Below are 15865 nucleotides of genomic sequence, written 5' to 3' on the forward strand. Positions count from 1 at the left end.
CTGACCCCATTGGTTCTCCAGGGTTAAAAAACTCAAAAGAAATGTCATTAGGTTGTGTAATGTTGAGGAAAATGCAGCCCTCTCAAAAACTTGGCAGCTGACACCAAAACAATATCAGAAGATAAACGGCTCTAAAGTCCAGTGGAAAAAGTTGAGGGGGGTTGATTTACGGCATGATCTGATTAGGATGCTGACACCTCCCTTACATCCCATAAGGAGCAGAGCCTAAAGCAGACCAAGGACAAGCTGGAGAGATTATGTCTCTCAGGTGGGCTCATGGGTGTCCCATCAAGAGCTGGAGGAAGTGGCTGGAGAAAGTCTGAAACCGGGTGGATGGTCCAGGGGAAAAAATATGTGAATCTGATTTTGGTGGTGAGCTGTGCCTTTAAATTCTCAGGCCTTTGGAGGTTAAACCTGCATCCACTAAATGTGTTTTCCTTTGGGAGTAATGAGCTTTTTCCCACTGACTGTTTGTGCAACTATTTACAGAGCGAAATAAACCAACTCAGCCTCGCATGGACTTTAACGTGCTGGAGGAACAGGGGAGGAAACCCCATCCATCAGCACCGTCGTCGATCCCACACATCATTTTGTCATTTCTGACTCTAAATCCTCAGAGAAGATTTCACTGATTACAATGTTGGATCAGATCGAGAGGACAGAAATTAGAAACAGGTTTATATTGAAGTTCTACTCTGTTTGTCCATAAGTTTTTCTTCTTTAAATACTGTTTACAGCTAATAATCTGAGTGAGTAAGAGGAAGCTGGCGACTGAGCCAAGAAACCCAAATCTGCTAAACCTCTGGGAAAGATGGAGAAGAGAGAAAGAAGGACAACATTTTTTTTTCCTCAAGACAGTGAAGATCACAGGGTCTTCAAACAAACAAAACAGTTGCAGGATACATGGCTTGGTATCAAAACTGTTTATTTTTCAGTAGTTTTTTCTGCATTACTTTCATATTTCCTTTGGTCTCTTTTCTTGGATAAAACCTTTATTTTGATGCTCATACTTGTTTTAAAGAGAATAAGTACGCGCACACTGAAATCTGAGCACTGTTCCAGAAACCAGGTGAGTTTCAGACGTAACTGCCCAAAGCTTCAGAGATTTGCAAGAAATAGCAGCTGGCAACAATAACACAAAGTCCTCAATCTGTCCACATCTACCCTGTTATGCCCGGCTCATTTCAGACATAACAGAGCATGTATATCCACACAGCGATAATTTTCACTAACTCAAAACTTCTTAATGGCATTTAAAGAAAAACTGAAGGAATGGTAACTAGGAGCTAACCTAAAAGCTTCTCGATAACTACAAAACAATCAAAGCAAAGCAAATGAAAACCAAGCTGGGTGGCTGAGAGGCACCAACCTTCCAGGAGGAGAGAGACAGAGCCAGGCTGGAAGAAAACCAGCGTAAACAAACTGCCAAGCAGGTGAAGTCATTTCCTTTAATAGATGGAAGCTTCTGATACTTATGACCTTAAAGAGGAGGAAGCAAAAATCAGCCCCACCAGCCAAACAAGGTTCTTTCAGTTAACTAAAAACTAAAACTAGAAGTGAAACATTTTTTTTTAGTTAACTAAAATAAAATTGAACAAAGAAATAAATAATTTTGTGAACTTCTTAAACTAGCTGAAATAAAATGTGGCTAGAGTTTAGGTTAAGTCTTTATGAGTTTGACCCCCATAACAGTAATCATAAAGACTAAAACTAACACTGACACTAAAGACTAAAGTGCAACACACTCTGGAAACTAACTGAACCTGAAATTGATAGAAAACAAAAACTAAAAATGAAATAAAATTAAAATACGGAACTGTAACGACACAGATCACAACCCATCATCTATCCAAATAAGACGAACACACATTTCAGAAGCTGAGTTTAAGCTGAAAAGATTAGCAGGCAGCTGTGGTGGGGCAGATACCGGGCTGATGGCCTTCTACAGCCCGTCTGCTGCGGCCTCCTCCACGCGCTCGAGGCTGGAGGCCATCCCGGAGGAGCTGGATCATCTGAGCTACTTGAACAGGCTGCAGGTAGTGGCTCGTGTTACCAGCGGTAACAAAGACATTATGAAAAAGTCAAACCGGAGAAAAATCAGCTGGGAGGGATGAAGAGAGAAGTCTGCTCCCACCACCTGCTAATGGTTTATGTTTCCTGGAGAGGCTGAAGCTTAACTGACTTTTAGTTATAGTGTGACGATGTGAGGAAAGTGAGACATCTGGCTTTTTCTTTAACTAACGAGTGAAGAGTTTGTACAGACAAATAATAACAACCCGAGTCTGAGTTTTAGCCAATCAAAGCACTTTATTGCACTGTATAGTGTGACGGTGAGCCAGTAGCAGGCTCTTATAAAAGTGTCATTTAATCTTTTTATCATGTGTACAAAACAAGTCACACACACTTGTACCGTACAAAATCAACACTATTTACATACAATATACACACACACACACACACCTAACACGCACACACCCAGACACACACACACACACCATGCAGTCTCCCTCCCATCAATCCCCGAGATGAGTCCTCCGAGTTTCTGATGGGGTTTCCGTCTTGATCTACATTATCCACCTCACACACACACACATACACACACACACACACACACACACACACACACACACACACACACACACACACAGACACACACACATCCAGGGACTGAAACATGACCGCTACGCTGCTACTAACAAACCCAAACTGCTAAGTTATCCAAACAAGCGCTAAGCAACTTCTGATATGCATAAAAATAAGTTTTCTGCTCATAAACACGTGGAGGAAAACTGATGAGAAAACTCAAAGTGAAACAAAGAAGAAGAGCGATGAGATGATGTCACACGTGATTCAGCCACGGGGATGTAAACAAACGACGCTTCACTGTTTCCTCTAAACAACGGCAACGCTCTGAATAAAACCTTTTATACAACCTGCGGAGTGTCTCGCAGGTTTCAACGCTTCCATAGGTCACAGTTAGCCAAGAGTCTCGGCGTGAACTGATATAGATTATTTTAAAAGCTTTTCATAGAGTTATTAAACTATCTGTCTTTAAATCTTATATACCCTCAGTACATATGAGGAAGTGTCTAAGTCAGTGCACATCAGGTGGTAGCTGTTGTACCAAAGCTCCGAGGACGTTCTCTGCCAGGGATTCTTCACTCTGCTGTGGGACTCCTTACTTTCCTTTTTTGAGCTGTTAACTTTTGGAAATGTTTGTTGTCTGATATATTATTAGTTCTGCACTTGCTGCCAAACACTGGTGGACGCTCATATTAAACATATATCGTCTGCATCACATTTACAGCAGGATCTACTGTGGTGTTGTACAGAGGCAGAGTTATTTTGTAATCGTACTTTGAGCGACGACTTTAACACAGACAACAACACAGGAACATTTCAGTTTGGCCATAAACACATTCGATCCATGTTTCCTCTCAGTTCATTCAGTTTACACTCAATAAAAAACACTAAAAGTCTGTTTAGACTTCGTTCTTGTTTTCTGTGATGTAGCCGGCCTGAAAAAGCTTTGGGAATTCCACGACATACAGAGGTTACACAGCTGTGTGTCTGATGTTTAAAGTTGGGAGATTATAATACTGGAACAATCATTAAACATAATTATCCCATATGTGTAGAGTGCACACAGGCAGCAGCTGAATCCCTGCGGTAAAGAACGTCCCTGGGGGATTATTGCTACAATAGGAGCTTTTCTATGTAAACTTTATCTGGAGTTCCCTTTGTCACAACAGACTCCAGATGTTACTGCAGCTACATCTGCATTTACTTCCCCAGACAGCAAGCAGCTACTTGATTTATTACCCGCACTAATGATTGGGTGCACCCGTCTTTTTTGGCAATAAGACGGAGAAGTGTTTACTTTGTGATTGAGAGTGATTATTGTCTCCCAAGTTTGCACATTCGTTCATTAAAAAAAGGCCCGAGGGCGTGTGTGGATTTCATTATAAATGTCAGGAGAAGGATATTTTATGCAGCATATTTTTTTTAAATCCATTTAACCGTTCATATGTATGGAGAGCCACAATTATTTTTAAAATGATCCATTTTCTTTACATGGAGGACCAAAGATACCTTCAAAAACAAACACCTGTCTCCATCCAAAGCTGCCAAAATCATATATATTTTATTATGTTCATCCAATTTCTCTCATTAGCCATCGTGTGCCAGTTCATATGGGACATATGAAGGACAAAAGCTGCCAAACTCAAAAATAAAACAGTATCTCAAAAATGAATTAATATGAGATTAAAAAGGTTGAATTTTATCGTCTTTATTACGTCGTCATAAACGTGTTTCTATGTTTATTCACCTGCATATTCAATTTGTTTGAATTCTTCAATTAATTTACGTTTCCGTTAGAATTTTCCACTTTATTTATCATTTCTATGCTTTGTCTTGCTTTTCTGCATATTACTAATTTATTTTTGAGTTTTTTGAAAATTAAAACATTTCATAAAATTTCTTTTCGCTGTATTAAATCTCACATTTTATTTATTCGTTTATTTGTTTTGGCATATTTTTTGTGTCCCATACAAATTTGGCCAGTTTGAAAATAATAATAATAATAATATTACAGATAATGAATGTTTCCTTTGAGTCTTGCTGGCCGCTGGTCAGAAGGTAGTAAATGTAAAATTGCTGCAGCAACACCTTGATGCTGTTGTCTTTGACATGATGCACAGTTTTCCCTTAAACTCCCTTTAAATAACGATAATAATAACAACATTTCTTTGATATTCACACAGTGCACTTTGCTTGACATGCTTTGGGTGCTATAGGGACTGCAAGTAATTCAGGAAGGTAACTGAAGGACTGGTTGACAGCTAAGATGATCATAGACGTTTAATGTGCATGTTACAAAATTTGCCGCACGTTTGCTTTAAATGAGACACTTTATAGAAAGCTGCTAAAATTGCATTTGTGGTATTTTCTTTTTAGCCAGAAAGGTCACAAGATAAAAAGACGCAAATCTTTCTTAACTAGATCCAAAAAAGATAAATCGGTGTATTTTTTTCTCAGACTTTGGACACCGAAACGCGCACAGCCACTGAATTTCTCTCCGTTTCTTGGATGTCTTCAGTGTGTTTCCAGTCTCCACATAAATGTCTCTTCTTTGATCGTCTCAGGATAAAAATCTGTTTAAAATCAGTGTTTGATTCACATTGAAACGACATAAAATGTCCCTGTTGCACACATGAACACAGACAGAGACACACACACACGCACACACAGTCTTCACACACACACGCGCAGAGGGTGTGGGCGGAGAGAGCTGCATAAAGGGGCTACTACACCTCATTGTGTTTTAAGTACCTCTCCATATAGATTATTATGTCTATGTACAATATTTATATTTTTACAATAATCTGGCTGCCCCTGCTCTAATTTGAAATAATACCACAAATCCAGGATTTTTTTAATTCGACCGGTAAAACATGATGACAGGTACAGGCTCTAGTACTTCTCTCGCTCTACGTTTACCTCCTAAAACGACACGCGGTGTGACGGCGGGAGCCGGCGCCCCCTACACAGTGTTCCCCTAAGGCTTTCTACAGTGACGAGCTCCTGGTAACGGTCACGAGGTCAAGCGGGGGTGTAAAAATGGTCGCAACACCACTGAGCAACCAACCGATCAATCAATCAACCAGCACAACACGACTAGAAAGAAAACAGACGACTTAAGACCACACCATATGCAGGTTCAAAAATACAGTACATCTTGATTCTGGGAAATAAATGAACAACAACGGCGAAATGCACAGCATACAAACGCATGCTCGCTCTCTCTTAAACACACACAGACACACAAGCGCGCACACACTCAGGCTACATGTTGTAGGCCACGTAGATGGGGTCTAGCTGGTCTTGTAAGAAGCCGTCGCGGAGGTGCATGCGCTGTTTCTCGCCGCGGGAGTTGATGGGGATGACGCCGATGTCCGTCACCACGACCACGCCCACGATCAGGTAGTGCTCTTCCAGCACCGCCTTTGTCACCATGGGAACAAGGTCCAGGGCTTCCTGCTCAGAGCCCTCCAGCTCCACCACCACCACCAACAGGTTGGTCCAGGGGAAGACCGCACTGATGGAGACAGAGACGTGCAGGAAGTGTAACATCTGGAGTGGTTTCTCAATTCAAAGCTGCATTAAAGTAGAAATGCTGCGTTTAAATAAGGCCACGTGCCACGCCTCATTGTTCTGGAGCTCTACAGAGAATCACATGACTGAAAAACAAACGGGCTGAACGGAACAGAATTTTCCTTTCATTCCCTTTTCAGCCACTTGAGGGAAGAAAAACTCCACAACAACAAGCTGGTGGAGCTTCAGCAGCTAATAAGTATCAGCGTAAAGACAAAGAGAGCTTGGCCTGTGCTAATCAGCTAGCACAGTTTTCTCATGAGATCCTGTTGTGGTAAACCCGAGACTCAAACTCAGTTCCAATCCAGCCTCTAAACCCTCATCCTGTAACAACTACACATAACTACAGTAATAAACACAATCCAGTGCCTTTCATGGACACTTTGCACATTAATGCTCATGTTTTCAGAAACAGATTCAGAACTGATTTTAGTTTCTATTTTGCTGCTTTAAATGTCAATAATAAAGGCCAAGAAGTAATAAAAGCAATAAGCCAAGAGCGAGGCGCAGGGCAACGACTAAAGCTCAAGCTTTAAAAAGTAAACCTGGAATAACTATTAATCACTCGTTCGTGATGTCTGGAGATGTTTGTGTCCACAACAGACTCTAATCCACGCCTTCATTAGGAAACCCTTCAGCAGCCGCAAGACTGAGGAGGAGGAGCCACTGGGTGGGAAGGGTGTAGGGACCAGACTGGAGTTAAAGCTTTTTATCCTGAAGCTGGACTGACTCCAGCTCCTCCATCATGGACAGCAGCTGCTGACGACAGTCTCTGCTCTGCTCTGAAAGCCTGCTCTCAGGTCGCTCTAACCACGACCTGCAGCATGACTGGAAAACCGGTGTATGCGTCTCTACGACGAGCTCACTAAGGCTGCAGAGCAGAACGAGGAGCGCTGCCAGCTGCAAACAGTGGAACTGGGAGTCCATCTATGGGACGAGGGGCTCAGTGGACGGACAGATAACATCTGATCTGTCATATATCTCTCAGCTCATATTTGGCGGCATTCGCGTGCCCGATTGTGTCGGTTCAGGAACAAAAAAAGATAAAAGTTTTGTTTGCAAATGAAAAATGAACATTTCATCAACAGCATGCATTTTAAATGACACTTAGTTCAGAGGCAGAACTGTCATGGTTTGACTCACCTTAGAGTTTACTGCAGGTCTCTTTTAGTTGTATCTAAACTGCAGGATATTGGATCTGATTAAAGTAGCTTGATTACTGCTAATAAGATTTTCGTCTTGCAGCTTCTTCTCTTACACACTGGTAGAAACACATCTCACAACCAAGCAGCTATTGTTCAGTGATGCTCTGGTGATTGTTGAGGACTAAACTACGGATTTGTTGATGATGGTTTCCCATCTTTACTCTACCTGTAACATTACAATGCGTTCGACTGAGCACTGTGTGAATCATTGACATTATTCACTGCTTGTCTCAGTGAACTATCGTCCTCTGTTACATGCTATTTGTGGTCGTTTAATATCCTTCAAAGACTTTGCTGCTGTTGTTACACGTACCATTCCACGATGCTCTTGTGTGCGCGGATGACGGAGGTCTCGATGTCGATGGGGTGGTACCTCATCCCTCTCAGCTCCATGGCCTCCTCCAGAGCTCCCACCACGAACAGAGCATCGTGTCGCTCTGTTCAAGCAGACGCAAAGACACACAGTTAGTCACGGTGCGATGAGGGCGATGACACGTTGCACACAGCGAGACAAACAACCTCCGTTGGCGTCCGTGAGCTCGGTGCGGCGGAGGAAGCCCAGGTAGCCCGTCCTGGCCCAGACGGTCTGAGTGTCTCCGAAGCTGAGTCTGGAGTTGAAGTGGTCGGACTGAAGAACCTCCTCACCGTAACCGCTGTAGTAACCGCTGCCGTTATGAGCGCTGTGAACCCAGATCTGCATACCAGTAAAATTTATGATTAGCTGTGTTGAGTTTACTCTTTGGTCGGTAAAAATATATATTTTTAATAAACCAATCACACTTTGAACGCCTAGCGATGGAATAAATCACAGGACTCTTGCTCATAAATTCTTAGGTTGAGTTAGGAGCTCAACAATTTTGCCCCAAAAATGCCAAAAACAAAGAAAGAACAGGAAGAAGAAAAAGAAGACAATCAGAAAAGAAAGAAACGGGTCGTGTCTGTCGACCTCTCCGAGATGCGAGTCTCCAAGCGGTCCTTTGGTCTCCGGATTGGCGATGATGATACGAACTCCGGGCAGGATCTGAAAAATAAGATGTAAAAATAAAGAATCAAACAATCTCCCTGCTTCCTGCTTCACTCTGACTCATGCAGGAATACAGCCCCACAAATAGAAGCAGCTGTTTATGTTAAAAACACTTTACATTTCACTGTCGGTTCACACCATCGCCTGTTAAAGCTGCTCGGACATAAAATACATAAAACAACCTTATAAACGGATGTGAATGCACTTCAAATAACAGCCATTTATCATGTTTACCGAGCAGAAGTCCTCTGATGTTTTTGCACGTACACAACAAACATCGTGTCAGTGAAGCGATAAAAGAAGCGATGGACTGAGTGGAAAGCAATCATTAGTTTTCTCTCCTCCTCCCACATGCAGTGAGTCAAAAACAACAGCGTGCCGATCGATGACCAGCCCTGAATCATGACGTCCTCTCTTTGTGTGTCAACGTGGGGGAAGAAGACGTGAACGACTCGTCGAGCTCCAAGAAAAGATCCATCAGTTTGCTTTCAGGACAGATCGGGACAGTGGAGAGTTTAGGAAACTTCATGTGCTAAAAGCACGAGCTTCAGCGAGCTTTAAAACATCAAACCAAGCATGCAAGGTTAGAAACTCATGAAAAATGTTCAAATTCACAACTTTTGATCAAAATGAAGACAGACTCAGAAACCCCTGTCTTGGTATTTAACCAAGAAAAGTCTTTCTCTGTGGACTGCTGGTTTCCGAGGTTCTGGTCTTGAGATATCCTGAATGAATAAAGAAACTAAAGGTTTTAACAGACTGATCATGGTGTTAGCTGATCTCAGTGGTAGCCCACAGCAGTTGTTTTGTCAGCTGACACTCTTCTTCCAATTGTAAAGTACAATTCTCGGTGCCTTTTTTAAACTGCTTCAGCCTACGAACAGTTACTGTGCATCTGCGAGCTGCTGTGGAACCACCTCCATCCCACATCTCTCTCTGTTCTCCACTGAGCCCTCGCTGCAGCTCCCACAGGAGACAAACCACCAAATATAAATGAGCTGAAGATGGAAATAACAGAAATCTAGAATCTTCTGTCTCAACCGAAGACAGTTTATTTTGGCAGCTTTAATTTAACATCAACATCTTAACACTGGACTCTGTATGCTTAGTCTTAGTTTCAGAGCTTCAACATGTCAATCAATCAAATCCCGCAGACATGCTGCCTCTTAATATTTAGACATTTTGCACTGCTGTCAGTCCTCCTGCTGGTCTCACGTAGCTGCTCAGAGCTCAGTAATGAAACTGAAGTAAGTGCTGCTCAGCCATCAGTATCTCTGCAGATCCGAGTTGCTGTAGTACAGCTCTGTATTCAGGAACGTATCACTAGACCTTCAACGCCAACACCAGTTTTAAAAGCTTTTTAGGGAGGTTTGATGTCTTTATCAGGCTGACAGAGCTGGAGTAAACACGCCAGAGAGTGAGAAGGGGGCGGCATGGACCAAAAACCCGTCCTTAGTGCCAGAGCGCCACTTTCATTTCATTCCTTTAAAAGCATCAAGCTCATTCCAATCACTTTAAAGCCACTTTCACACAGATGCTGCAGCCTTGAACTCTTCTAGAACATATCGAATGGTTCTTTATCTAAAATCACAAATATCTGACAGATCGGAAATGAAAGCTTTCATTCCAACAGTTTAAAAAAGTTTGTGTTAAGTCTGACTGAGCCCATATGAGAAAAAACACAAATGATAGTCCTCTGAATTCACAGTGAGCAGGTGCCATGTGTCCTGCCCTCTGCAGGTTCATTCCAGGCATCTCTCTCTGCTAAACCAGAGTATTTCCAGTAGTCACGACACATCTGAGGCTGGAGATTTCCTGCTCTGTCCTACATATGAGAAAGGCTAACCTTTTTCCAGAGGTCATGGAGAACAACTTTGTTACCTTTTCCAATGGCCACCAGTGGCAACTCCTCTGATTTTAAAGAAATTCCAGTTTGGAGTCGTCTCTCTTCCACAACATGTGTTTTGCACAACGTGTCTTCCATCCCAACCAGTCCCAGTTTCTTCCTGTTAAAAGAGAGTTCTTCCTTCCCACTGTTGCCAAAGTGTTTGCTCATCTGACTGTTGGGTTTTCTTGGTTTTCTGTGTATCGCTGTAGATCAGGCATGTCACACCTGCTCTTAAAACACCAAGAAATCTGCGACATACATACGATCTATGTTACTGTCACCAATTTATGTTTTTCAGGGGCAGAAGCAGGAGTGAGTTATAGAGGAGCATGATGTTACAAGCTGTATGAAGTCTGGAGTCAGTAATCGATGTTACTCCCTTTGTGCCAAACCATAAACAGATGTAAAGAGAAATAATGCAGCACCGTAAATCACAAATAATAAGCAACAGTGAATAAGTGAAAATGAGCACGGTTCCATAGGTTTCTGTTTAAAGTCAGGTGCCCTCTGCCTTCTTTATTAGAAATGTTATGGCACTGTCCCAAACACTCGACCCTCACCGACTCTGCAAAGTTCACGGTGATTTGAAACATGACGTGGCACGTTGAGCTTTTTTCACCACATAAACTGACTTTAACCAAACTAATTTTATTAGTCTGCTAAACATTTATACCACTGATGTTTCTTCTAATTACAGCATTGAAATCACTGTTTAAACCTCACTAAATATCCTAGTGTGAGTTTCATATTTCTGCCGCAGCAAAAGGCAAAAAGGCTGCTGAGCAGCTGTCCTTTCACTGATACATGGAAAGACAAATGCAAAGAAATAAGCTTCAAATAACACGCTGTTCAGCATTTGCTGTTTTTTAAATGTACTCTAAAAATAACCTGGTTTCACTGGTCTGCAGCTACTAAATGTGGGCGAGCCGTTTACCAAAGGTTATGATTTTTTCTTCCTTTGCCATCTGCCAGGTGCACATGAGTAGCTGCAATGTCTTTATTTTTTTGCATTTTGTCACAGTTATTTGTACATCAAGAAGTAAATAGTTTCCTATATAATAAATGGTATACATTGTCGTGGTAACACATGTGAGAGTCAAACCTTTTTTATTTAAATAATAAAGCCGTCATTACAAGACAGCCTTTTTATTTCCTGCTACACGTAAAAAGTGACTAAACAGCAGCTTTGCTGAGCTAAGTAAGAGTTTCTAGAGACTGAAAAATGAACATGGAAGTTAAAAAAATTACAGTTCCTCTAACGTTAGAGGACTGGCTCAAAAAGTTACTCAATCTCTAACCTCATGCGCACAGCCTGCTATAAAAAAGGGGGTTTGGTCTCTGTGGCTACTTCAACTCTATGATGGGTGACACGTTTTTATACTTGTCTGTTTTAGACTTTGTTGCGGCTCAAAGTCACTCTGAAGGCTGTAGAAGTGGCAAAGTTCCAACTCTGAGCTCGAAGCGCGCATGAACTGAGAGGCACTGAGCGTAAGCACCGCATCCTTTAGATTTGGCATAAAATTCACCCAGAGGCCTCCACAAAGAAATCTTTCAATTGTCTTTTGAGGCAGAGATTTGGAAAAGGCTCAGACATCGCAAATAAAAATGGTCTGATACGTTACAGGGTTTTCTAGGGTACGTTTAAGGCTTCCTCCTCACATCCACATGAATCCTAATCTAAAACTTGTAAAACTTTTCGGGTCGGGCAGTTCTGCAGTTGCACTAATGGACAAGCACGCATGTTTGACAGCTATCTAATAGTCGTCTCTCTCCTCCCACATGCCCACCGACAGAAAGGGAGGATGAACATTTGAAGGCTCGTCATCGACTCAAACCTGCTGTCTGTTTTGACTCACTGAATGTGGGAGGACACGCAGTGAAAAGCAGAGAATAGTCCTGGAACGTGCTGCCATTAAAATTACATCTTCATCCCGGCGTGTCTTTGGTAATTTGCTGTCAGCTGCTCAGTGTCGGTTCATGTTTCACCTAAAATTTCATGATTCGCCTCTCATGTGGAACTTGAACTTTTGTGGGGTTTAATGAAACCTCTTGTACTTCTTAGCACTATGCTGATTGGATGCTTTGATTTGATTTGAAACTACATGCAAATTTTAATGTATAAATATTAATGCACTCACCTTGCCAGACTCCATCAAGGGGAGACTGTGAGGAGAACCTCTCTCCACTAATCGAACCCTGGAACAAATGTGTTATCGTCAAAACTTTTTGCAGTAAAGCGAGAGGAAGACGGCTGACGGGACTTACTGACAGGTTACCGTACCTGTCGTGACGCAGCGCTCTCATGTCTACGTACACAGTAGTGGGGTCCGGCCCTGAAGTGCCCTGCAGCCAATCACAGTGATCAGAAAGATTTAGTTTCCCAAACTCTCCGACAGCGTTTCACTGGAGCGATGAGCTGACTGTACAGTGGGTCAACAACTTAAACGGGAGAGAAGCAGCTAAAAAAATACTATTTTTGGTTTAAGAAGCTAAGAAGAAGTGAAGCTAAGTGGGATATTGTAGGGATATTTGCTCTCTACGTTTAACTGATCCTCATATGAGGATTATTAATAGTCGCAGGATTCAGGAAACCTGTTGAAGTCCAACAGAAGAGCCCAGCCCTGACCTGGGCTTAAAACCAGGAGCCTCCTGGGTCAGACAACAGCACTACACATGAGCCACTGTGGTGCCAAAACAAAGGGTTCGGTGCCGACACAAGAGGAGGGAGGGGGAGGCACAGGAAAGGAGGTACAAACAGATTCCTTTATGCGAATATACAGAGGAAGCAAATCCAGGAAATTTCAAAAGGAAACTCTAAAGATGAGGAAGATTAGGTCACTAACTGGGTTAAATCTACTGATTTATGATTACAAGTTTTCAATTTAATTTTGCTTTCACGTGCAAGGATATCATGACAAAAGCTCCCAAACAATGACGATGGGAGCGCTAGTTTGGACGACTTCCTGGCGACTTTCACAAAGTAAGTTTGTCATGATTGGGCTTTTGTTTTATGATTTCTTATTATAAGGTAGTCTGTCTGAAGATCTCCTGATAAGCAATTACCAGTGCACGCGGGAGGAAGTCTTACAATTGATATCCATTAACCACTGTCTGTATAAATCTCGGCTCCACCTTAAGACAGACCGACTTTGGGGATAATAAATCTGCACGATTTCCATGCAAATCAGAAATACGGCCACTTGTGTGCATTGCTCATCCTCGGTGCATTTGGTAATCTAACCTGACACTGCGTATGTGCGATGTAACAGCTTTCAGTGGCTTAGAAAATGTGATTTTTATTGTCAAACCATCTGATTAACAGTTTCAAATATTTCTTTAGACAAAGTTTAACCTTGTCCAAGTTTTCCTACTTAGGGACTAGAAATCAGTGAGCAGGAACATCCCTAACCCACTGATAAAAATTCAAAGAATTTAAGCTGCAGAATACTTAGAAGGATAAAACCGTTGAGTGCAAAGCTCCATCTGAACTCTACCAAGTTTTTGTGATAACTGCACGTACAGAATAGTCTGCAGGAGCAGCTGGTTTGCTTTTTACCTGCAGGCATATGGCCAGGTTGACTCTGCAGCCGAAGGCTGTGCTGACAGAGCGCGGGTGAAGGCCGAGGTCTTTGAAGAGCTTAGAGAAAGAGAGTGTGAGCGCCATCCTGGGCCTCTCCTCTGCCACCACCACACAGGCTCGAACCCGGGACAGATCCAGACCCCGAGCCTGCGAAAGAGACGAAAGGAAAATGATATCTAATCCCAGAGAGTCCGGCTGTGGACTGCTGGAATGAGAGAAAAACCCTTTCAAATATAAAGTTTTTCTTCTGACTTTCTGCCTCTTTAACCTACTTAGTTCACCAGAATAATACGACGCTCAAATCCCTTCTTGTGTAGGTGTTACATAAAAAAGAAAAACTGTGACTAAAAATAAAAAAGTACAAAAGTATAAAGTTTGCTTCATCTGTAGCTGTAAAGGAGACAAGAAAAAAGTGCTTTGTTTCTGCTTTTCTCTCAGCGTTTAACGCTCAGTCTCCATGGAAACTTAAAGACAGATAGTCACTAAAATTAACTCTGTGGCTTCTATCCGTGACCAATCAGAGGCGTCGGTGTCTGTAACTCCAGCTTTCAGATGTGTCCTCGGGCTGAGCAGATGGAGACAGAGTTTATTACCGCTGAGCAGAGGAGAGCGTGAGGGAAGTGAGCTAAGCAGTGTCAGACTAGGTGGAGCTGCTGTCTGCTCACTCACATGGAGGCTGTGGGTTTATCAGCTGTGTCATTTTACTGTTCCGTCGTCTTATTTTGAAGGTTTAGCCACTGTGACCACATTCGGACAACTCAGACATCTTTGAGAGCACAAGGCAACAGTTCTGCTCTGGAGATTTGCTGAAACGTCAAGATCCACTTTAACCAGCACTCGCAGCAGGTGGGGAGCTTGTTTACATGCTGACACAACAAACTCACAGAGGCTGATAAACAGAGCAACAACTAGAGGAACTTGGTTGGTGTGCCTTCTTTTGCAAGATAACATATTTGTACATGTTCCCACTGACTGAGTCTAACTTTGGGAAAAACATGGTCCTGACATCTTTATGGACCAGCAGAAAAACATAAATCTATTAGAAGGCCATGTTTTACAGAGCAGGCTTTGAACTGTAGGGGATCGACCACTCAAAGCAATTTACACTCCAACCCACACTCACCTTTTCACACAGCACTTTATTATCTTCTCTAAGGTGCTTTAACTACTCTGCGTTCGCACCTCTGGCCAGTATGGACTCAACTAACCTAACATGTATGTCTTTGAACTGTGGGAGGAAGCCGGAGTAGCCAGAGGGAACCCACGCAGCACATTCAACTCCACACAGGCCAGCTTACAGGTTTGAACCTGTCTTGATATGATTTTTTAGGGAAGCTCAGTAAATACCGACGGTCATATTTCTATTTTCATGGTTCCTGTTAAAAGCAAGCAAGCTGTGTTTTCTAAGTCTTCATTTTTTATTTTTGACTCCTCCAAGCAGATCCACCTGCAGGCTCGGAGTAGAGTCACTCTACTCAACAAGAACTTCACAGTGCCTGCAGCACTGTGGACGAGGCAGGCAAGCTGCATGAAACATTTACAGTGAGTCTGGCTTTTTCTTTCACTGTGTGATGTATACGAGTGCTGTCCATTGTTCTTATGTCAGGATGTGTGGATTGTAAGGGTGAGGATCCAAATACTGCTAACATCTCTTAACAGAGAATCCAAAACAATAGAGGTCAGAAAGTAAAGAAACAAATAAATAAATGTTTGGAGCATAGCAGATGCTGTTACAGAGACTACACTACAATGCACCACCTGCATGTGTCCAGCAGGTGAATATTAAAGAAGTACAACAGGAATGACTGCGCGACTGTCGTGTCTCCAGCTGTCTGTGTCTGCAGCAGAGCATAATCGAGGCTCAAGGGGGAGACAGGACTATTCATAGACAGGGAGGGCTGATTAGGGAAGGACCAACACGAGGGTAACAGGACAATCAGGACATTCAGAGGGAGACAGGAAGCAAAACTAACACAGGACGTGAAAGAAAACAAAAGTAAAAAGTAAAGGAA

At 42.5% G+C, this 15865-nt stretch overlaps 1 protein-coding gene across 3 annotated transcripts in view; it reads right to left on the reverse strand.

Annotated features, from left to right (window-relative positions):
* Window positions 1–2287: 2287 nt before the first annotated feature.
* Window positions 2288–15865, reverse strand: part of LOC120742741 (disco-interacting protein 2 homolog C-like) — a 74792-nt gene continuing 61214 nt past the window's right edge. For all 3 annotated transcript variants that reach the window (XM_040046166.1, XM_040046165.1, XM_040046164.1), the window contains 7 exons: window positions 13830–14000; window positions 12555–12616; window positions 12412–12469; window positions 8308–8382; window positions 7881–8055; window positions 7675–7798; window positions 2288–6100 (listed from right to left, as the gene is read on the reverse strand). In XM_040046166.1, coding sequence (XP_039902100.1) covers window positions 5848–6100; window positions 7675–7798; window positions 7881–8055; window positions 8308–8382; window positions 12412–12469; window positions 12555–12616; window positions 13830–14000 — 918 coding nt within the window. In that variant the 3' untranslated portion in view covers window positions 2288–5847. The remainder of the gene's footprint in view (window positions 6101–7674; window positions 7799–7880; window positions 8056–8307; window positions 8383–12411; window positions 12470–12554; window positions 12617–13829; window positions 14001–15865) is intronic.

Source organism: Simochromis diagramma, unplaced genomic scaffold (assembly GCF_900408965.1).
Source record: "Simochromis diagramma unplaced genomic scaffold, fSimDia1.1 OVJJ01000434.1, whole genome shotgun sequence".
NCBI classification, from domain to species: Eukaryota; Metazoa; Chordata; class Actinopteri; order Cichliformes; family Cichlidae; genus Simochromis; species Simochromis diagramma.